The sequence below is a fragment of the Ammospiza nelsoni genome, chromosome 3 (genome assembly GCF_027579445.1).
Source record: "Ammospiza nelsoni isolate bAmmNel1 chromosome 3, bAmmNel1.pri, whole genome shotgun sequence".
In the NCBI taxonomy this organism is placed as follows: domain Eukaryota; kingdom Metazoa; phylum Chordata; class Aves; order Passeriformes; family Passerellidae; genus Ammospiza; species Ammospiza nelsoni.
Genome location: NC_080635.1, coordinates 23,931,319 through 23,956,059, shown reverse-complemented (window position 1 = coordinate 23,956,059; position 24,741 = coordinate 23,931,319). Strand labels below are relative to the sequence as shown.

General features: G+C 36.1%; 1 protein-coding gene across 2 annotated transcripts in view; it reads left to right on the top strand.

Moving 5' to 3' along the window:
* Positions 1-24,512, top strand: part of SYT14 (synaptotagmin 14) — a 53,390-nt gene extending 28,878 nt beyond the window's left edge. The window contains exons 3-7 of one of the 2 annotated variants that reach the window (XM_059468721.1): positions 3,157-3,425; positions 5,307-5,756; positions 19,336-19,525; positions 22,574-22,630; positions 23,761-24,512. In XM_059468721.1, coding sequence (XP_059324704.1) covers positions 3,157-3,425; positions 5,307-5,756; positions 19,336-19,525; positions 22,574-22,630; positions 23,761-24,074 — 1,280 coding nt within the window. In that variant the 3' untranslated portion in view covers positions 24,075-24,512. The remainder of the gene's footprint in view (positions 1-3,156; positions 3,426-5,306; positions 5,757-19,335; positions 19,526-22,573; positions 22,631-23,760) is intronic. The other variant, XM_059468720.1, reaches the window with a different exon arrangement.
* The last annotated feature ends 229 nt before the right edge of the window (positions 24,513-24,741 follow it).

Sequence of the window (24,741 nt, the reverse complement as noted above, 5' to 3'; positions counted from 1 at the left end):
TTTTATTAAAGCAGTTACCCCTTTAAAAAGTGTTTATTCAAATCTTCCTATTGACACTAATACACTGTACTCTCAATTTAGAGTTTACCAAATACTCATTACTAAACAAATTTAGTTTCAGTCATATCATGAGAATACCAAGTATTTTCACCTACTTTGGGTGGAGAACTGAATGTAAGGTTCTGTCTTTCTATTCTTCTTTCTTTCTATTTGTCTTTTCTCTGTTATGCCATTTTCTGGCTGGTAGGAAGCTCAGACTAAACCTGATTTGATTTCTCCGTGATTGTATCTTACTTCCAATTTTGGGACATATGCTGGCTTGTTTTTTACCCTATCTAGTCCAAGGCGATGTGGTTATTTAATATGATTATTTAATTTACAAATGAATTTACAAAAGGTGTTTTCTATGTGATTTGAAAATTGCATAGAAGCAATGCAATGATTAATTTTAGATTTTCAGTGTACCCATTTGCTTGTAACTCTTTAGCAGCTGTTATTAGTCACATTCAGTGGTCTTTGGGAGGTATTCCTTGGCTTTGTCACAGTACAGAAGTATACATAGCTGTGTCCAAAACTTGCATCTTAAATAAAAGGTATGAAGTATATAACACACAGGGGTTTCACGTGTAAATATGCACACATTTCAGATCATCTTGCCTTTCAGCTCCAAATGTTCTCCAATACAATTCGTGATAAGCCAGCAAACCCTAGCAGTAGTTTTGTACTTTAAACTTTGATACATATGCAAAATGTTTTAGACAGGTTGTCACTACTTCTAAGTAATTTTTAAGGAAAATACCCAGGATCAGATATTTAGTGTTGCTGTATTCACTACTGTCTGTGATATCACTTGTCTTTGATATAATCAGTCATTAGAATGTCTCGATGGAATTCAAATCTTCATGGTTTTCAAAGAACCGTAGCAAAAAAATTTCATTTTATTGCATCATTTACTGTGGGGAGGGGGAAATTAAAATGACACAGTTTCACCTTGAGAATTAATTTGAAAACCTTCATATCTTTTTTTTTACAGAAGGCTGTTTTTCAAAACCAGTTTATAATCTAGACAGAGGTGTCTCTAGATTTTTGATCCCAGATACTTGTTTTAAGAATTTACATGCTATTTCAGTTTGTTAAACTGAAATTTGAAAAATATGTAGTTAAAACCTGCCCCAGTGTTTTAGCTTTTTCTGAGATTTTTGAGTCATAGTTGGTTAATAAGAATTTTGTTTTCACTTCTCCCATGCCTGCATTAAAAGCAGCTTTTCTGTCACACAGCCTGTACAGTTTTCCCATAGGGACTTATAATGGAGTTCATCAAAGTGAAAAAAGTGAGTCACACAGTCATTTATTTACTCATGTAAGACAATAATGGTGTTGATAACTACCTGGACACATTTTCATTTCATTAGATTATGGAAAAGCTGTGTGTTAAAAATTCTTATCAGACTTGATGACAAGTGAACAGAAAGAAACTCAGGGCTGCCAGATTGTTACCATCTCATTTAATGCTGTTTGTTGCCTTTTGGCAACAATGAGAAGAAATGCTATTTTTCTGAATTTTCTAGAATATTTAATGATATAGATTATGACAAAGAAGTCCAGTTTTCATGGTATAGGCAGTCAAATGATGCACATCTTTATTTTATTATGATTACAATATCAGTTTAGATTCTATGTCTATCTAGTTTCATGGGCATGAGTTGCCTAATATTCATAGGTGAGGTTTCATGTTTTTCTGCTAGACAGATGACTACAATTCAAGTATAGAATTCCCTGCTGTCTGTTTTGTTTTCTAGCCCTGAGGGACTGGAATTTCAAGAGCTAGTAGCACTGGCTCACTAACAGCAGAAAACCTTTTGCAGGAGTGCTGGAACAGTATTTTGGAATCATTCTGAATGGCAGGCTGGCTCTGATGGGTTTATCAGAGATGAGAGGGTTCCTGACAGTGGTTTCATCTTGTGGGAGTGTTTTAATTACTTTTTTGCTATGGTTCTTTTAGGAGCTGTTGAAATAGAGAAGAGCCCTGCATTCCCCAGTTAATACTTTCTTTAACTTGCTTGTTTGGTAGGTTTTTCTGTGTGTGAAATGGTATGTTTGACACCAGAAAGCATTTTTGCTTTGAAATTTTTATGTATAAGGTAATTCTTTATGTCAGGGGCATTGAAATCTTCATAGAAACCTCTACAGAAAATATAAACAAAATCTGAGACAGTTCTTTACCTGTCCTTGATATTCCTTTCATTTCAGCTGCTGCACACCTTGCTGTCTTTTCCCTATTCTATTCAACTGTGTAATGCTGCATAGTAAAATATGAGATAAAAAATTGAAATGTAATTTTTTTAAATTAACTTTCAGTGTCTGTAGCCATGCATCGGGTTTAATTTCTGAGATGTATAACCACATTTGTATCTATCTATCTATCTATCTAGTGTGAAAAGCAAAGATGGTCAGCATCAAGTATTCATCCCAAGCACAAGATTGCTCTTGATCCTTTTTCCACTGTCTTTAGTGACTAGAGGTAGTGTGTAACTTCCAGACACTGGATATGTACCCTTTAGTTGTCCTTAACAAGTAATAAGGAATCTGAGACACTGCTTCACATTTTAAATTCACTGGTGAGCAGAGTTCATTTGTGTGAAAGGTTGTCTTTTTTAGTACCTTACTTGTCTTCAGACTTTAACTTAGTATCTCCCTGGTGGGCAACTGCATGGGAGGTAATCAGCTTGATATCATGGCTTTAGGGAGTGCACTTTGTTTCCATAATTGGCCTACATTCCATCTGCATGGAATCTGAATTAAGATATCCAAAGGTTTTTGCAAGGTAAGCATCCCTGAAATTCAAGCCTTGAATTTTTGTCATGTCATATCCGTGCTATATTTATTTCCATGTGGTTTGCACAATCTATTCTGACTATACACTTAAAACTTTGCTTTTATCTAAATTTCTTTCATCTGAGAGATCATTCATTTCAGTTTTGAACATTTTTTTTTTCAGTAGTATTGTTCATCTGATTTGAAATGTAAAGTTAAAAAAATAAAACCATACATAGATTTTTAAATTCTCTGTCCAGGCATTTAGATTTACATTTTCCACAGAACTGTTTGAACAGTGAACAATCAGAAAGTAAGCAAAGCATTTTCACTTATTCTCAGCAAACTGCATTCAGAGGATGAGAAGAACACCTCCGCTGGATGAACTGCAGCCACCTCCATACCAGGATGACAGTGGCTCCCCTCATCTTTCCTGTACGCCTTCTGAAGTTGGAGACAGCAAATGTGAATATTCCCAGTGCAGCAACAGCCCAAGGTGTTCATATAAGTGCCCAAGTGAGGGAAGCACGGGACACGAAATAGAAAGCTTTCATAACAAAGGGTACGAAGAGGATGTTCCCAGTGACAGCACAGCGGTTCTTAGTCCAGAGGTAAATGGAAATAGCTGAGCGCGGTGAAACACTTCTTTAATCTAAAGATCAATGCACAGTTATACAGGCACTAATACTCCTGATCATTTAATTTAAAAAAAAAAGTAGTTTGTTGGAAAATAGGACACTGGGATTTCAGATTGCTGTAGTTACCTTTGTGGCATCTTAGCTTTCAAACCAGCTCCCAGTAAGAGTGAATTATTTTTTAAACCATTTTAAACCAGTCAGAAAATTTCATCACACTGTAAAGACTGTAGTCAAAATTCTTCCACGTGGTTTTTCAGACAACATAAATAAACTTCTCTTAATGCCCTTTTTAACCACTTTTCTAAAAACCCTCTAATTTTATGAATCCCAGCACTTTTTCAAACTGAACACCCCATAATGTAAAATAAGTTTTATGAAAAAAAAAAATTGCAAAGGTTTTTTTTTGATGCTGTTCTTGTGATTTGGGCCACTTAATGTTCCTATTTTTGTGCTATAGATTGTAATCATATATATGTAATTTTTTATATGAAGAAATCAACTTTTTTGACGTGTATTTCATTGAAATGCCTTTAGCAACCAGTTACTGCACTAACATCTATGGGTGAAGTCTAATTAGTGATGCCATGTGCAGAAGAAGCTCTTTTGCTACAAATTTGTCTTTTGTTACTACCAGAAGTTTTGGAGTACGTGTTAGAGCGCAGCCCTGATGTTTCTGTCTAAGCAGCCCTGTTGGTAGTTGATGATGTTGGTGCAAGGTCTGGAAGGCCCAGCTGCAAGCCCTTCCCATCTTGTGTCACTCCAGACGTTAATGTAAGCATATTCAATAAGAACTGAGAATCCTGCCAATGTTTTTTTATAGCTACTCGAAGCTTCAGGAGTGAAGCCTTTACAGGAATGTATTCCCACAGCTATCTGGCAGCCAGATTAAAATAAGAACATTTCTTAGCCCAGAAGGCTTTGTCTTGGCATCTATTTGTTCATGTAAACAAGCTTATCTTTGATAATGTGAAGACACACTTGAAATACCATTGTTTTACATCCTCAGAATAATTTATTGTATGAGCAGTGGGTTGACCTGTACTTCTAAATATTTTCTGTTTCAGTATCTCTATCAAACTGGCTGTTGTAATTTTATAGGGGATCAGTATTTTATTCAAAATTTGAAGTGACAATAAACCATCTGAATTTTAAGTTTAAAATACAATTTTGGGATTGAAGATGGTTTACAGAGAGCTCAGAAAATGAATTCAAACCAGATACATCTTCTACAGTTCTGGTAAAATTACATGAATGAAGCCTTGAGAGTGACATTCTTGGCCATAGCAGAGGGGTTGGAACTAAAAGATACTTAAGGTCCCTTCCAACTCAAAATTTTCTGTGATTTTATGTTTCTGTGATAATTTTTGGCATATTCATATAACTCTTACGGACTGCAACAGGAGCTGTGTGTGTAAGGTTTGTTATTCCTGTGTTCTTTGCTGGCATCTCACTGTGCTCTCAATCATTCGCTGTCTCTTCAAGCAGTGTAATAGGTGAACTTTAAAATGTATGTGTGAAGTAGGTGAAATAAGGTGATTTTATCTTGTAACCAATGTATATACTTTTTAACATGTGAGGCACAGAAGGAGAGGTCATTACAGCTTAACTCAATCAGTTCAGACTGATTTGCTCCTGGCTTTTGGTGGTATTGGCCAGGTAAAGTCTTGATTTCATCTTGACTGCCAGCCAGCCACCTCCTTGGGCTTTCAGTGCTTAATAACCTTGTTTAGGAAATGAACAAAAAGATCATAGTGGCTTCATATTGTCTGGAGTATACCATAATTTCCATGCCAGATTTAATAATAGAATACAATAAATAAATAAATAAATGGCTTTTTTTCTCTTCTTCCTCAGGATATGTCAGCTCGAGGATCATCTTCACAGCTTCCTAAACCTTTTGATCCTGAGCCAGTAGCTAAATATGGCACACTGGATGTGACTTTTGACTATGACTCACAGGAACAGAAGCTTTTGGTGACAGTGACAGCTGTCACAGACATTCCAACATACAGCAGGACAGGTGGAAGCTCGTGGCAAGTACACCTAGTTCTTCTCCCTATAAAGAAGCAGAGAGCAAAAACCAGCATCCAGCGGGGACCGTGCCCTGTCTTCACAGAGACATTCAAATTTAATCACGTCGAGTCGGAGATGATTGGGAATTATGCGGTTCGCTTTCGACTGTACAGCGTACGGCGCATGAAAAAGGAGAGGATTGTGGGAGAAAAGATTTTTTACTTGACAAAATTGAATCTTCAAGGGAAGATGTCAGTGCCAGTGATACTGGAACCCTCTTACAGTATGCCTGTAAGTATTAAATGAGGCAGAATAAGAATGCAGTGAGATACAGTGTCCTGAATTCTGAATAAGAATAGTGCGTGTATTTATAGAGTCATCACATCCACTCAGTTTTTTGAACAATCATAGCGCTGCATTAGCACAATGAAAATTTCCTTAGAGCTTCTGTAAGTACATTCACTTTCCACCTGCAAAAGCTGGCCCTGTTTTTCCTTTTAATTACTTAGAAATTTCCAGTACATAAATAATGATATAGCAGTGAATATATGTTTCCTTGCATATAGATATGTATATGTATGTAATAATATTATATTTATCACTTGCAGCACTTCAATTTAAGAAGAAAAACACACCAGAGTGGAAAAAAAAGAAGCTATACTAGCAAATGTCCTCCATCTGTTGCTATTAAGTCTTGGTTGAAAATAGGTATTCTCCTTGAAAGAAAGAAAGATAGGAAAGAAGAATTTTGAGTGTATAAAGCAATTTTTAATAACTTCACTTTAGAACCTTGTAAAGAATTGATTTCTGGTTCAGTCTGAAGTGAAAAGTAGTTGAAATAGAAAAGGATTTTTTCTGAAAAAAAACAAAACCCTACCTATCTGATGAACAAAATTATTTGTCCCCCAAATAATATTTCTAATAAAGCAAAGCAACAATAATTAAGGATGAACATAGGTATCATTATCAATAAACACAGAAGATCAGTAAATTGGCAGTGATCACCATCTTCTTTTTTAAGAATTTAACTATGCTTTTGTTCAGAAGAAGAATGTCATGTTGTGGTCTGGGCATCCTGGACTAGGAGTGCTTTGGTGTTCCTTGCTTAAGAGTTGCATGTGTGATATATTACAGATATATTTTGGGGAGAAAAAAATTATGATTATCAAGGACGATCCATATTTGGTCATTGTATGTATTTTGTGGTTTGGGGTTTTTTTAACAATCCATAAAAGAATAAGAGGGGAAAAAGGGAAAGAAAGGAAAATATTTTTTAGGTGAAGCAAAGCAATTAATTTGTTCTGCATTTTGAAAAAAAAGTTGGGATTGATTGAAATGGCATTTCTGGTGAACATGAGTATTGCCAAAGACTCAAAATAAAAGGCTGTTGTGTTTAATGACTGAAAATATATTTATTAGTAAAAGCTGAAGTTAAATCATGGATCTGGTGGAGGATCAAGTGACAATAGAGCAGATTCCGCATGGTTCCTTAAGAAGCACAAATCAATCTAATCTAAGGATGAAGTGGTTCACCTCTCTAGAACAAACTTTCTTAGTGAAAAGTTTGCTAATTTCACAGCTTGGAAAAAAGCACCCCATGACCCAAAACACTGAATATTCTAAAGGTACTTGCTTAATTTGCGTGTTTTGCATAGGTTTGTGTATAAAATTTGCTAAAATAAGTGGAAAAGGGCAGTGAATGGGCCGTGCATGTGATTGATTGGTGTATCCCACATGCACACTGGTTATTCTTCAGTATTATTTTCTTGAAATTTTGTGATAGGCAGAATAGAAACAAGTTCCATAAGGCATGAAAAATGATAGCTTATTCCTTATGTTCTGGTATGATAAGGCCTGGTGTGTCAGCATTTTTTGCCCCTCAGTGTTTGGGGGCTGGAGCAAGAGTAAGGAATATTGGTAGAAAGTGAAGGGATTTTTCAGAGTTCGTTGTTGTAACAGGATTTAAGCAGCTCTACCTGTTGCTGGAAAGGATCCTTCAGAGTTATGACAGCTTGAATGAGGAGCCATAGTCTTCTGGAGCTACGCAAATCAGGTTTTACACCTTTGGGAATTGATTAACTTCTGAGTTTATAGGTATTTTTGTCTTATAATTTATAGCCATTATAATATTTTTTCAGTAAGCAGATTTATTGCAGAATTTAACATCTATTTGTTTTGCAAGAGTGTTAAAATTCATTTTGTTTTTAGGATGTATGACTGGAAGTAAGAGGCATCCTTGGGCTCTTGAGCTCAAGCCCTGGTTACTGAAAAGAGCCAGGTCATCTTGATCACAAAATTGTGAATTTTCATCTGAAAACATTAGGTTGTTTTGTTTGCAACCTGAATTTCTTCATGGCCAAGTTATTACCATTTGTTCTTCTGCCAGCATTGGCCTTGAGCTTAATTAGTTCCTATCCTTCTCAGGTGTTTGCCTCTGGGTATATTTATAGACATTGATTGTATTCCTTTTTAACTGTCCTTTTGCTAGGATAAACCAACAGCCTTTATGTACAATTAATCATAAATGTCAGGAAGGAGTTATTTAACAGGAAAAGGTAAGTGCTGTTTGAATTTGGAGATATCCAGTTGCTCAAGGATATTAGTAATTATAAGATCCATGCTGAGGCACATTCTACATTCAGAATTAAATTTGCCTTGTTCAGTTGCAGAGGGTTTTGTTGCTGAGAAGTGTTTATATGTGACAGCTTTTTTATGAAAATATTTCTTGGACACATGACAGGTGTCCTATTTTTTCAACTGCTTCTCATTATATGGATTTTATATATTAAATATACCTTCTGTCACTGAAACTTCCTAATCCATTGGAATATCTATGTTAATCTCTTCTGCAGAAATGTATTTTATTTCCTTCTGTCTGTGCCTGATATTATATTAATGTATTTTATTAGCTAATCATATGCCTTCTGATTGTATAAGAACAGTTTGTATCCTGTGAAGTTCAGTATTTTTTCAGTGATACCTTAAAGCTGTGCATAAGGAATCTGGCTAAAAGTAGATCAGCAAGTCCAGTGCCTTTCAAACATAGTGACAGTTTGACATGAGTGGGGCCTGCAAGTCTCTGGTTATTGTTAAAGTGTTAACAAATGAATGTCATGGTGAAGACATGATACTAGTATGTTCCTTAAATGGTTTCATGGCTTCAAATTTACAAATATATTCAAAAATATCATTTTCACTCAAGATTTCACCCCGTTTCTCTCCTTCCCACATTGTGTATAATGCCTTGCATTAGCAGCTATTATCCCCAGTCCCGTTGCCATTTGTCTTTAACAGCCCTGTGCTGCTGCAGTTCTCCCACGTAACAGGGAAATCCTCATCAGCCTCCTTATTTATCACACATTTTCTCCCAAGTTCAGGGCAAATGAGGAGGAAGCAGTGAAACCAATGAGTTGGGCAGAATGCAGTTGTCACTGTTATCTGAGACAGTGTCCCTTTCAGATTTGATAGAAATGGTCCATTGCATCAAATGTTTAATATTCAGGGGTGTAATTCAGCGGTGACAAAATTATGGTTTTGTCAGAGTATAGTTTGTGTAGGAAGATATTTGTCAATGCTTTCAGAGAAATTTTCCCTTTAGTACAGCAGAAGACAATTTTTCTTCACCCATCTTGGAGTTCAGAAAAGCTGTTTATTCCTCTTCAGGAAATCCCTGTGGACCTGTTTTTAGTTACTCTTCATTCTCACCCAGAGAAATTTTCCCGACAGTGAAAAACAACCTCTAGTACGATGTGATTATAAAAACATATAAGCAGTTTATTGAGTGAAATCTGTTTGGAAAAGATCAAAGTAACATGGTAATCCACCATCCCATAGGTTGCTTTTTGGTGTAGAATAACAACAATCAATCAGTCGTGGTTTTTATTTTGTGATTGATTTGGGAAGTACTGTTTGGGTGACCGAAACATACCTCTTGCTGCTAAGAAAATCTAGTAATCATTCGTTATGTATCATCAAATTACAAGGTGTTTGCTGGGAAGAATTAAATTTATTTTTCTTTCCTTCTGTAGCATTCTCAATTTCTAACATCTTGAACTCCCAGTGTGATCTCCATAAGAAAGAACCAATGGTGAAGGCAGTCATAAGTGTTTAAAATATTATTTTGTACATCTTTACTATAAAGATCCAGAGTGTCTGGATAATTATTTTAATTAGTGATGGCAATTATGTATGCAGTGTATAAAAATGCTCACTCTTGCACACACATGCACTCCACTATGAGGAGAGTGGTTAATCATTTAGTGTGCACTGACAGGCCACACCTAAAGGCCAACATGAAATAAAGGCCTTTGATTTCATGTTGGTCTTTAGGTGTGGCATGTCTTGAGTATTCCTTGTAATGTTTATCAGTTCATAAACTTTGCATAAATAAAGGCTTTCAGAGTGGCATTTCCTTTTTGGGTCTTCTTGTCCATTTTAGAGTCAAGCTGTCAGGTTTTGTGCAAACAAAGCAGAAGAGTCACTATTAGTCACCTTACTAATGTGTTCTTACAGCATGATGTATCCAGGATTGTATTTGGAAGGCTAAATACTAAAATTCCTATCTATAAACAGAGCTTTATTAGATACCCGTATGATACTTTAGGCTGCTAAAAAGAAAAATTACTAACACTTGTCTAGGGAAGAAACAAAAAGACAAAATACTTTGTTCTTAGTATTTTAACTGGAATTCTACCTAAAATGAAGACTTCCTCGTGATAATATATAAATGCTCTTGGTCAGCTTGTATAAATTATATCCATCAAAGTGAGGGGCAATTATATTTCAACCCTGAGCACATTTTATCTCAGGAATAACTTACTCAATTCATCTGAGTTAGTGGTGGTAATACACAGAAAATCAGAATTGTTCCTTTGATGCAATATGGAAGATGACTCTTGCTGTAAGTTTGAGAAAGTTACAAGGTGATTGGAGGATGGTGATAATGTTAGTGAGGCTGCAGGAGAACGTGGCAGTACTTGGCAAACAAAGCATTCTCCCTGTGTTTGGCTGCTCGTGTAACATTACATGGCAGTACCAGCAAGCAGCAGTCATTGTCTTCATGGTGTTGTGGCTGGGGGTAACAAACATTGACTTTCAACTCCCTTGCTGATACAGATGGGAAGCAAGTTCCTCCATGGGTAGCCAGGTCTATTGCCATAACCCTGAATGCAGGATACTGGCAGAATTTTTGGAAGTCAGCAATGTAAAGAATTTCCTCTAGACGTCAAAATCATCACTTGGTCACGCAGAGTAAAATAACAATTTAAAAACAGGCATGCTTTGCCTTCAATTAATGAGTTGCTTCAAAGAAGTTACTTATTCAGTTTGGTCCCTGTAGTTTTTGATATTTGCAAATTATGGAAGCTATATTTCAGGTGTGGTGTTACTATTCTGAACGTACGATGATGCTTTTCAGCCTCTAAAGTGCCTCCAGTCAAATGACAGGCTGTGAATGACTGCTCTAGATTAAGAGTATTGCTCAAGAGGATTATTGTGAGTTAATCAGAAAAGCCAGTCCATCAGTGGCAAACATATTGTCCAGGATTCTATGTCTCGTTTTGATCATCTTTAAAAAAATAAAATAGAGAAACCTTATCAATACATAAAGCTAAAAAAGTGAGGTAACTGTGAGATTATTTCATTCTCTGTTGTAAAAGTATGGTCTCCCAACCTGGACAGTGATTTCTAAGAGCAGTAAAGAAAATAATCATACTGTACATTTCCCAGAAGTGAAAGTTTAGAACGTAAAAGTAAAGATTGTCAGGGTTGTCCCTTGTATGACATTTTCACTTTTGAAGACTATGAGCTGCTGCTTAACCTTTCTCAAGCAACTCTTTCAGTGGAGGTTCATTTTTTAACTTGCCAACCCAAGTGAAATTTCTGGTTCCCCTTAGAGATGCTGAATTTCCCAAATATTTTGTTTTCCTATAATTTTGACTCTTCTTGTTTGCATATATATGTACGCACAAATATCTTCTCACATTTGTTAGTGTCTTTCAAGAAAACTTGGAAGGATCAAAACACAGAATTGGTTCTGTTGGCCATTTTGAGCACCCTTCAGCAAATGCATGTGCACCATTTTCCTTCAATTTATTTCCATTGAGGGAAGTCCTAATCAGAGATTTTGAAAGAACAGATGAAGTCACCTAGTCTGCAAATTCATAATGCATGTGGTTGTGGAAATTTTGAATTAGTTTTTGATTTATTTGCTGGATGATTCTTTGTATTACTCTGGTGGGCTTTACAGTATAACATAAATCTTCTTCATTATCATTATTCATTTCAGACTTGAGGATCTTCAGGTAATCACTTCTTTTGTATATTCAAGCAGCCTGTATTTGGTATCAGATAAGCATTTCTGTTCACAGGGTGCCCCTAGCAAGGGATCCTTTTAGTCAAAGTGTTTCAGCCTCTTGTCAGGTTTGCCGTTTATATCATTTGACCTTCAGCTGAATCTTTCACAACTCCTGTCTTTCTGTTGGGCTTAATCAGCTGTCAGCTGGCCCCAGGAGAATCCAGTTTATCTTTTCCCTTTCTTTTTTTTTTGTGTAGCATAGCTCTAAGAACTGAAGCAGATCCCTTCTGACTGGAAATACCTGGTGGTCCTCTGATCATGAGATTAAACGCGACCTCAGCAAATCAAAAGGGCACCACTAGCAATTGTTAATCACAAAGAGTTTACCTGACAAATACATTCTAAATGTACAGTTAATGATATGGGTTTGTTCATTGTGAAAAATAATTGCATATATGTTTATGCAATCAAATAATAATCCATAGATTGACTACTCATAAATTGTACTTACTGTTTGATTGCTGAATCGTTCTCTTTTCCCAGACTGAAAGGGTGTAATCAAGAGAAAAATGAAATTATTTGCTATTGATCTCCCCAATGAGCATAGACTCAATCCAGCTGGACAGAGCATTGTTGTTTAAAGAAGTCTGTGGTGTTGCAAGCTATCCTGCAGTAACATCTCCATGCTCTTACATATTTGACTGGGAGTAAAGAGAGGGGGGATGTGTGAGTGGATCTGGGTGGGAGCTGTTAGCGTAGCTTCATCAGGAATGCAGGTGAAATGTCTGCATTTTGTGTCAAATGTTCTTACCTAAATTGCTAACACAAATACCTAACAGCTTCTACTGCTTGAATGTTTCTTTATGTACCTGTCTTATCACAGAAAACAGAATTGGATAATAAAAGGCCTCTTGCCTCTTTTACCTCCCATGGCCGTATAAAAAGCTGCTAGACTTCTGCAGTGTAAAAACAGTACTTTTGCAAATGCTGTAAATTCCATTGTAGGTTCGTTTCCAACTGCCTTCTCCAACTGCTGCTTGGGTTTGCTCTGCAAATTTCAAGCCCATTATGTCTGTGGAACAACCAGGTGACCTTTTGTCATCTGCCAAGGGTGTTATTTCAGTACAGACTTACAGAAGTTACAGAAAACTTAAAATGTTTCTCTTTCAGTAGGAAAATTAATGTTTTGTTCTGCAGAACTGCTAATAAAAAAAATAATTTAGGCACAAAGTACTAACAGCAAATTCTCATGAGAGAGGAAAAACAACACAGAAATCTCTCAAACCTGTTCAGAATCTTTCAGAAAAGTTGTGTGTTGATTTGTCATTATTAAGAATATGTATATCTAATTTTTTATTTTAATATTACTGCTAAATTATAGTATCTTAAATTTGAAACCAAGCCTTTTTTTTTATCAGTACAGTATTCTTACTAGATTTTAATTTTTTTTACTGATTATTTTAAATTATTTTTAAATTAAAATTTCTGTATTATCATAATGTATCTTAGGAAGTGTTTTGTAGTGTCTATGGTAAATTAAAGCTTTGTATAGAATTTTTAAGGTTTTAGAACTTTGAATGTACTGAATCAAAGAATTTTAATTTGATCTCAGTTTTTCAGTGTTCGATCTGTGTGAAAATGATGTGGGTTTTAGAATTCTGCATCCAGAAGTTTTTCTCTCTTGGGAGTAAAAAATGGGGTAGAGCAGAAGCTTTTGATGAGAAATGGGAATATTATCATTTCAGATAACCTGATTTTCAACTACATTAATAGTATTTAATAATCAAAACAATCCATATTTGATGTGAATACCACTGATGTTGAGTGGATTTATTTGCTAAAATTGGAATTTTTAACTAGGAAGTCCTGGTAATATTTAAAGCATGCCATTTTACCCAAAATAAACGGGTTTTTTTCCCTGAGATCAAGTTGCATAATGGAAAGATTATTAGACTATTTAGTTTCATGTTTGTGATTTAAGTTGACTTAGTAATGCTGTAAAGTGTTAAGTACATGAATAAAAATGCACATTATACTTAATTGGAACATGCTTCAAGGAAGCTATTAAGCAAAAACCCAAATAATTACCTGTCATAGATAATGATACTTTCCTAAACTTGAATCTTTGTGAGATGCTTAAAACTATATGTTTCAATGTTTGCAAGCTCAGTTTATAAATTTAAAGCAAAATACTGATAACTGTGTGTTCTCCTAATTTTACAGTACAGGACATCTGGCTGTAAACTTTGAGATTCCTAATTATTTTGCATCCCTCCATTTTCAGGGCTGAGTTCATCAGGTGGTTTAAGTTCTCTTTCCCAGGAATGATCTCAAAATTTTTTCAACAGCATTTTAGGTTTGGAATGTGTGAAGTCTGTGGTGCTGAAGCCACTAGTGAAGGATGTGGAGCCCCCAGGTTTGGTTTTCTCCTCTTGGGAGCTGGTCTGGAGCCCCTATGGGGCTTGGTTGCTCTCCTCACCTCAGCAAGCTCAGAAGGGAATGGGAGCTTCAGGGTTCAGCCCTAGCGTGGGGATTGAGAGAGATGAATGCTGTCATCTAAAAAGTGCTGGAGACCAGGATTGAGGCCCCCCCTTTGCCTGCTAGAATTCACATTTTCTTCCCTAACCTCTCAGTTGTATTGATCTAGAAGTAGAAAAAGTAATGTGCAAAAAAGTTCTTTAAGAGATTAGTGGTATAACATTAACATTTAAAATTGGAGAGAGACATTTAGACAAGTAACATGCTGTGAATCAGATTTCTGTTGCGGAAGGATTGTCAGCAAGGTTTCATCTCTTCTGTGTATATTTTGAAAACCAAAAGAGTCAGATACTCTTGTTTCATAAGCCCACAGAGATTACATTGTAACCTGTGCATTGAGGAAAATGAACTTTTAACTGCCTTGAGAGCATGACCACATTATTCCCTGTCATTAACTCCAGTTGGCTTAAGAGCAGAATTTATAAGCAGAACTTCAGGGTATAGAAAAATAACAGTAGGAAATGAATATGTAAGTAACAAATACTGTGTTTCCATGGAATTGTGGGGAAGGAAGACAAATAAGTATGTTTTACATGCATTACCATGGATGCAAATAGAGGATCCTCTATGTTGTTTGAGGGGAGAGAAAAACACTATTAAAAATGCCTCTCAGGGTCTGAAGTCTGACATCGTGCATTCTATGTGTCCATGTCCCCTCATGTGGTATGAGGGGGAAAAAAGAGTGTTCTTTTTGTGATTGCCAACTTTTGTACAATGTGAACATAGTCCATACAAAGGCTGCTTAATGGGAATGTTTTTTGTTATATATTTATTAAGAAATAATGTCTCTTCCCCAGATAATATATGCAAAGAAGTCATCAAGGACAATAGCTTGAGGAATTAGTAATTAAGTTTTTGTAGAATATGACACATACTACTTTTACAATCCAGTAGAAAGCAGCGATTCTTGTAAGTGTTGATCAAATAAAATCAGACTAACTTTTTTACAAAGTATTATCCTGTGGTGTATATGGGAAAGGTTTTGGTCCTTTGCACACAGCTTTGTGTTAGACAATTCAAAGGCTGAACACTTTTAATATACTGCATGAACCAAATATTTGGAATAGACTTCACGATTTTTTTTTTGCAGTGCTTACTGTTAATAATGTATTTATGGTCAAATTGACAAAAATTTGGTCAGGATGTAGTATTAATTTCCTGGAGACAACCTCAAGAGACTGTTTCTTGCACTGTGGGCAGATCAGTAACACTTTGACTGTTCATCTAATTTCTTAAAAATCCACATAGAAGGTTTTGTGACAGTACTCACTTAGCTCTTCTGGTGCTTCACTGACCTTGAAAAGCCTTTGCTCCTATGGAACCTTAGTCCTTCTTTTCCTTGCTTGTTAAATTACACACAGTGTTTATAGAGGATGAGAGGGAAGCTTTATGAAAATAAACTTACCAAGACATGATTTCAATCAAATAGTAACTTTTGGTCTGAATCTTAAGTTTCCCACAGGGAAGCAGCAGTAGCAAAGTGGGCTATGGATAGCTTTACAGACAGATTGAATGCTGACCTGCATGGAGGTGAAAAGCATCTGGTTGCACTGTAATGTCATTGGAGCTCCATCTATATTCATGTTGCACCAATGAGCAATTTCAATGTTAATATTTTACAATTTGGCACTTGGCTTTGAAGGTTATATTTTGAGCAGGTAAAAGTGTAACTTCTTGTCTTGCTCTTTTCTTGATGAGTTTGTTAGTGCTTTTCCAGAATTCCAACTTGTGTAAACAGAAAAAAACCCTCTAAACAGAAACTTTATTAAAGCTGTTATTTCCACTTTTAGTGCAGCATCTGACTTAGCACAAAGCCAGGTTACTTACCCACAGATGTCATTATCATGGAATATCTTCCTAAAACAATGTCTGGATTTCCACAATGTGAACAATGTGCTGGAGAAAATGCTTTTGAAAAGACATCTAATAGTACTCAGTATCTCTACTTTCAACTTTTCCCTGCAAGGGAAAGTCTTTCTTTAGTTGTTGATCTGAGCCCAGTTGATCTCAACTGTCTCTTAAAATTCCTGATTGTGATTTCTTCTCTTCCTCATAAAATTTTTGTTTTCTTTTAAAAGAAAATTGACAAAATATGATCTTGCTCTCCCCTTTTCCTCAGGTCTTTTACACACTTGTCCCTAAGTCCTCTGTTTTCTTCCTTGTTATAGCCACAGAAAGTATACTTTGGTTAATGTTGTTTAATCTTTTTTTACCCAGTAACATCACTCTGTCTTCTAATCTGCTTCATTTTCCTTCTTAACATTTCACTTTCTCTTGTATTAGGATTTTCCAGTTTATAACTAAGAAGCAGAGTATTTTTTAAATTCATTTGGGTCAGCATGAAACAAAATGAATTGAAATTGAGGTTCTTTTAGAGTGAAAGGGAAAACAAAATGCTGTTTAGATTTTTAATTTTGTGAATTTGTTTGCTTTATTTTAATGTCTTGTCCATGTCCCCACAGTTTTGTAGGAAGGAGATCCGTAAGTTTATTATAAAATAAGGATTAAACACCATTCATTTGTTTTTCTCAAACCTGTAAAAATACTTTGGTTTAGAAAATATTGTAGTAGAATATTTAATTTAAATGCTCTCCAGATTTTCTTGAAGCTTACATCTACCAGTTCTTTCTGTGCAACACTTCTAAGGTACAGTCATTTAGTTGCATTTCCATCCACTTAGAGTTCTGAAGCATCACCTTGGTCTTCTCATCCCACTTTTCAGCTGGTGAGATCCTTTTACTTGGCCTTGAAAAAGGCAGTCTTGTCCTTCTCCTGTCTACTCGGGATTCTGCTGTAAAGGAAAGATATTTGTAGCCCATGCTTATGTAGCTTTGGAACACCACACATTGAATTTTCCAGTTGTTTTCCTCCTTCTCTATTTTACCACAGAAGCTTCTTGTCTTCTCTTTCCTGGTACTTCAGGACTCATTTCCACTCAGTAGTCACTCATTTATTATTCACTGTTTCTAACAGGCTAAACCTTACTCTGATACCCATTGTAGTGAGTTTGACTCTGTCATAAACTGGTTTCTAAGTCCCTCTTAGGTCATCAGTAAACTGTACAAATAAATCCCAGTTAGGAAAAGGCACTATCATCACCTTCTCTCAGCATGTCAAAGCCCTTGGAGGACTTGGGGACAATGTTACCCAGCTGCCTTCTTTGTGTTAAATCTCTTTTTTTTGTGGGCTTGCAGCATGGTCTCAATCAAATTTGAGATCTAAGCTTTGAACAGTGTCAGGTGGACTGTGCTAAAATTCCTGACTCAAAAAATGATAAGGTGAATAAGCACTATGGGGATAATGTGTTACAATTTTAAAAGACCAGAAAACTTAAGTAATAGCTACAGCTGTGATAGGCTGAGGCTTTCAAGTGTGCAGTGTATACTGTGACTGCTGAATCAAGTCATCTTTCTTTTAAACTTTCTATTTTGTTCCTTCTGTTGAAGTTAGGAATCAAAAGTTTCCTGTTCTATGAATGACAAGAATCAGAGAATGAATGTATACTTGTAATTAATTTTCAGCAATTAACATTTTGCCAGCAGTTTGAAATTTATTCTTGCCACTGAATAAAGAGCTTTTGGAGAAATAACCAAAGACTTAAAATTCTGAATCTGCAGCTTGGGAGAGGGAAGTCAAAGAAATTTGTTGAGGTCCTTCTTCAGTAGTAAGAATGCATTTGCTAACAACAGTTAATGTTTATTAATGAGGAACTGGATTGCTGCTTGAAACTTCTGCTAGACTTTTGGAAAATGTTCTCTTGAAAAGAAACAGTTAAACTGTCAGTAAAAGGGATATTATTGTAGCTATCATGTCTTCTATAATTTGAGATTCTGTAGTGCATGTGGGATTTGTATTTCAGCTGAAGTTACTTATAAAGTAACTTACAAAGTTAACATTTATCTTGATGATGATTTGTGCTATTTAGGTTTTAGGTCTGATCTTATGCCCATGTCAGCTGTTGTTGGAAATGATAGAGACATTTGGAATCTGGAAGAATCAGCTTCACAAAATCATCATGACTCCTTGGAAGAGTGATGCCAGGTTCCCAAATGAGTCAAGCCATATTTGAAAAATCTGTGGACCCAATTTACACTTTTTGTGAGAGAATCATAAAGGGATGTGCTGATAATTAAAAAGTCTCTCCTCAGTTACCAAGTACATTGTCATTCTATTGGCTACTTGCCATCCAGTTTTTGTTTTCTGTGGTACCACTCTTATGTGCTAGTGCAAATTAGAATAGGAACAACTATGGTGTGATTACTATGGCAGCATAAAGAAAGTGTATTTTTCCCTTTGTTTTATGCCAATAATGAGGAGTTAAAATTATAAAAATTAGTAATAGAAACTCCCATTAAAGATGTGATATAGTGAGAATGCATGAAAGATCTAAATTTTTGGAAGCTTTCAGGGTGGAAATGAAAGCATTGCTTCCTGAGCTTTGGATGGCATTCTTCCTTTCCCGCCCATGACAATGAGAGTATTGCAGTTCTGTGTCCCTGGATCCAGTTGAATTCCTTGTAAGCTAATTTATGCTAGACAGAGTGCACTTTTCTAATTGCATGTGTTCTGTTACTTTGCTACTCATAAATTCTCAGGCTAGAGAATAATCTTTATAAAGGATGAATAAGAATTTTCTGTGTTTTATTATCTTCAAGGTTCCACTGGTGTTCTTCATTTTTTGGAAAGTAAAATATCCAAGGTTTAATGTTTTCCAGGATGCTGACAAATTATGTTACAGGTCTTACCTTAGAAATTGAAATAAATAGGGATCATAAAGGCTGTACTTCATCTTCTGCTGTTATTTCTCCTTAATCATAAAGCACCTAATAATTGTTTTAATTTCATACCATTTTATTGTTACCTCTAACATGTGCAAATTAAGCATATATTAAGAATGTACATTTCATATTGGGTGGTTGAATGGAACTTGTTATTGTGACTAAGTTGCTTTCAGAATTTTCTATGCGTTATTCTAAAAATTGACTTCCCAGTAACATCGTTCCATAAGACACACAGAACTTTTAATCTCTTTTATAGGGTTGTGACTCTCAAATGAGCATGTCAGAAATGTCCTGCAGTGAAAGTACCTCCTCTTGTCAGTCTCTGGTACATGGCTCAGCTCCAGAAATCCTCATTGGCCTCCTCTATAATGCTACAACTGGAAGATTATCAGCAGAAGTGATAAAAGGCAGCCACTTCAAAAACTTGGCAGCGAACAGACCACCCAGTGAGTGAAAATCTTTTTTCATCCTAATGCTTCTGTACTGGTGGGGCTCTCAGTAGCAAGGACTTCAATCTTATCACTTAGTCTTACCCAATCAAAATGAAATAGAGCAATCATCAACTAATCTGTTTCATGTTTTATATTTCTAGTCAGTTGGGAAATAGCAAAAAATCTAAAATTCAAAATATTAATTGTAAGTTGACAAGCCTGTTTTAATTTTTCATGATGACTGACTAATAAATTACCTTTATCATAATGATTAATTGCTAAATTACTAATGCCTCACATCACAGGCCAAGAATAAAAAAGTCAGTGTTTAAAGAGAAAGTACATGCCAGTTAATATTAATATAAACGTTCTGAACAGTTATTGCTGTTCCTGGAGGGGTTGATGCTGCAGTCTTTAATTGCCTATGTGCCTGTATATCTGTGGTAATATATGTAATTTGGGAATGTCAGTAAAGCAAGGAGCAACCACTTGAGGCCTTTGGCATATTTACTGTACAGGAGGAATGTTCACCATCAGAAAGGACTTGAATTGTGTCTTCAAGCATTTGTTCAAAAATATATGTCTGAAATATCTGTGAACTTTATATACTTCTTAAGTGGAGCCAGATGGAATGTCACAGGGAGAGAATGTTATTACTGTCTCTAGCTCTTTGATATAGCTTGAGAAAGTTCAATAACAAGCTTATCTTTTTTTCTTCTTTTTCTTTTCTTTTTTTTTTTTTTTTTAATTTTTATTGTTTTTTAAGACAGTGGGTCTGATTTATGTAAATGTTAATAAGAAATACCTACCTGTTCCTTTTGATTTTGTCAGGAGGCTCAGGTTTTAGCTACTCTTTCTGGCTTTAAGCCCCAGATCAGTATGGCACTAGCAGATTATCTGCTACTGGATTATGTATTAGGCTGCCAATATTTTGTAAGTGGTTTGCACATCTCACTTTGTCTTCAGAGTTTAGGAAGTAAGCCAGAGTTGATACTGATGCTCTCTCCTCTTCCTCATTTTCTTGACCCATGTTTGTTCTATTCATAGTTGGCTCACCTTACTCTGCTTGTCTTTCTCTATACTTTTCACATTGATGGAGCCAGACTTTGCTAGCACAGCCAGAGAAGGAAGGCAATAGATTAATCTAATACTTCTATATAATTGGGCAGCTGCCCCAGAGTCACCTGTTTGGAGACAAAGTGTAGAAACAGATGGGGAAAGCCAAAGAGGACACTGGAGTATGAGAAGAAATTAAAGGGAGAGAAGAGATCTCCTGTTCCCTTAAAGCAAAACCAGATGCTTTTCTTTCTGGAATCTCAGAGATGGCCAGTTTTTATTTAATATTTAGAATATGCAAGGTAGGAGAGGTTTAGTACTTGTTTTGAAAACAGAGATGTTAGTATGTTAATTCCCAAAATGTGCTCAATGGGCTCATGCTATGTAGCTAACAGTTGTGAGTGTCACTGGGGTCAAAAATTTGTTTCAGATTGCAAGAAAGGAGCAGAGAACATGGCACGTAGCCCTGTAAAATCATGGTCTGTCTAACCTTTTCAGAGGGAAGAGCTTCCATGCTACCTTTTGTCCCTATGAAGGATAGGGGGAGGATTTGATAATAACCGTGGTCCAGTTCTGTTAGGGCAAATGTGGGTTCCGAGTTCTGTTGTTTCTAGAAAGCTGGAAACTAATGAACTTTCTGGGTCTGGTAAAACCATGCACAGAATATTTTGGAATCCAGATTTTCCCTTTGGGCTGTTTTGTGCCATCCCCCTCCCCTGCCCCCAGCAGTGGTGGAACCTTTTAAACTCCTGGACACAGATCCATGCCACTGCCATATCCTAATCCCATACATCATGGACATCTGCCAGCCTCAATCTGTGCCAGCATTTCCACAAAATGAAAATTAAGGCCTGTAGGGATGATGATGATGATGAAGAAATGTCCTGCTCACAATTGTTGTTTGGAGTATCAGTGCTCCAGGATCCTGAGAAGTGCTGGAAAGTATATGCACAGTTCAGTTTTCATTCATGCATTGAGGAACTTTTATAGAAATGGAAGCAATTACTCTTTCCCATATTTCTGTAGTCTAGGGCTTGGGAACTTGAGAATTTTTGTGAAGTGCCTCTGCAGAAAATATGAACTGAATACTAAATTTTTACTTCTTACTAGTACATGCTCCTCTACTGCATATTTATATTACATAGTAACTCATTTAGCAGTTGAGTACAGGCAAATAGTCCAGATCCTGCAGGCAGTAACAGTGGATGTGTCTTCTTTGTTTCTCTGTGCGACAGTTGATATTTTGCCTGAGAAAAAGAGGCTTCTCAGTTTTCCTTGAGGTTCAGTTGAAAATATGTTGCATATTAAATGCATGTGTGTATATGCATGCGCACACACATTAAATCCATAAATATGTGGATTTTAATAAGCAAGGTCTTTAAATCCTAAACAGAGACCCATTGCTGAATTTTAGATATAAGTGACCCTCAGCTCTTTTCATGATAACATCAGTCATTCTTGTGCCCCAGTTCATCACTACTCAAGAGCTGAAGTATTACAATCAAATATCTGTAATTAGAAAAGCTAAAGGCAAAACCAGCTTGATTTTCAGTTCAATTATTTTTCATTTTATTGCTTAATATATGAAGTTTAATTACATTAATGTGCAGTTTTTCTAAATATGCTGGAGTTTGCATGAAAAAGCATAAGGTTTGATAAGGATATAGTGATCTTTACCCAATCTGCTGTAATTTAATAATTTGCACAATTCTTGCTATGGTAAGTGTGGCTTAGAATCCAGTGTCTATTAGTCCTAAGATAACCCATTATGTAAGCAATGTAATTTTTGTTAAAGATTACACAAAAACTGCACAAAATTTCCGTTTCATTAAATTTTACCTAACAATCCTTTTGTTCAGTCCTTTTTCTGATCTGTGCTGCTAAGCTTTCATGTTCTTCCACTCTAGTGAGTAGTGTTTCCTCTTAAACTTTAACCTTTGATCCTCTCTCACCCAACTATTGACATCTGGTCATTATTTCTTTTACTGCTTTCCACCCCATTGTCAGACGGACTGTTCTGTTGTCTAAAACACTTGATAGGTGGACAGGTTTATATAATCCGAGGTGAGTTCCTGTAGAAACTAATTGGATGTTGTCTTTTTCATGCAAAAGAAACCTGCCAGCAGTAAAATATCCACAGCTGCCTACCATGCCAGTTTATGAAAGTATATGTTTATTTTTTGTGGCACTCTTTAATGCAAAAGTTGCATTTATCTCTGATTATGGATGTTGGGGTTTCAGTGTACTTGCAAAGTGAAAATACTCAATGTGTTTTTTTTAGGATAAACTCCAACCTTTAATTGATATTATCCATTAATATGAAAAGATAAGAATAAAAATTAAATATGAGATTGTTTTATACAATTTTGTATTTCCTATCATTAGTTAACTTCATGAAATGTGCATCCTTCTGCAGGAGCATGATTTGGTGCTTTTGGTCCCATGAAAATAGATATTTAAAAATAAGGGTTTATACCCAAATGCTAACACATAATGTGCACTTACTGCATTACTTGCATCAGCTTCTTAAATGTATGCTTAAAAGCACCATACAAGCTACGTTTTGAACAATCATCTTGCATTATGCAAAATCTTGCTTTTCTTAAAACACGCAGTAAATGTATTCCTTCATGAATCTAGGAAATAATAGGGTTTTTTTAATTGTGTAAACTTCCATCTTTGAATGCACTTTGCTACATTTTGGTTTTCAAGATAAATAAAACTGAAAAGCCCAAAATGAGAACCACATCCATGCAGAGATTATTCTTAAGCATTTTATCCTGGCTGTTTTGATATCATTGCTGCATTTTGACATAATTTTGTTTTCCTCTTCATTAATTTGCTTTATTCCACTTTGTTTATCCATATTCTTTGAAATTTCAGTGGTATGCTTACAGTGTTGTGGCTAGTTGGAGCTTGCTAAGTGTTAATGCAATTTAAGTTTTTTTAGACTAAACAGGGTGGGAGGGGTCAATGGGAAGAGGATTATGAGGTATACCTTTAACTTAACCCATGTCCATAGTGCTGGAGCTAGTTCATTTGTTAGTGTGTTTGTAATATTTTGTTTACTTGTCATGTCTCCATGCGTTCAGCCATCCTGGTATACACCATATCCTCGTTCTCTGTAATCACCTCCTTCTCCAAATCTCTGGCTCCAAGCTATCTGACGTTCCACCATGTGACTTCTTTTGTAGATACATATGTTAAGTTAACACTGCTGAACTCGATGGGGCAGGAGATGTCCAAGTGCAAGACTTCCATCCGCCGAGGGCAGCCGAACCCAGTGTACAAGGAGACGTTCGTTTTCCAGGTGGCGCTGTTCCAGCTCTCGGATGTGACGCTCATTCTCTCTGTCTACAACAAGCGCAGCATGAAGCGGAAAGAGATGATAGGCTGGATTTCCTTAGGTCTCAACAGCTCAGGAGAAGACGAACTCAACCACTGGACTGAAATGAAGGAGTCTAAAGGACAGCAAGTCTGTAGATGGCATACTCTACTGGAATCCTAATGGATGGTAGAAGGTGCAGCCGTGGTTCTAAGGGAGCTTGTTCTCCCGGGAAGACGATCATCCCTGGTCGCAATCAGCAGATTCGTTAGGGGAGTAAAAAATGGAAATTGCAGTCAACATTCCATCAGAAAGGATGCACAACCTGCAAAATGGTGGGATTTAATACAGAATCTTCACTTGGTGTCATGAACTTCCTTGGTGTCAGAGGATCCTTGCTGTACACAGATACGATAGCGGTCCCTTCCCCATCCACCTGATGCTGTATTTGTTTGGGTTTGTTTTGTGGTCTTCAATTCAGAAACATTTTGTGCGAGGTTCTCCAAATTAATGTAAGCTCCTCCTTGTGTACCTTTTGTATTGCTTTAATACTGTAGCTTCTGACCTGCCTGCATTCAGATTAAAGGTCAATAGTTTGCACTTTCAGAAAAAGTTAATGGTCTGTAAAGCAAAAGCAAAAAAAAAGAAAAACCACTGGTGAAAGAACACTTAATAATACAGCAAATAGAAATATACTGTTGTTTTGCACTGAGTTTCTTTCCAGGAGCTTGGTAAAGTAAGTTTTCATTTTTTGATATGCAGTTGGTTTGAAAAATACTGGCATTTGGGCATCAGGTGAACTTTGACATCAAACTAATGTTTCTTCAGTCTGTGACAGGAACAAGCTCTA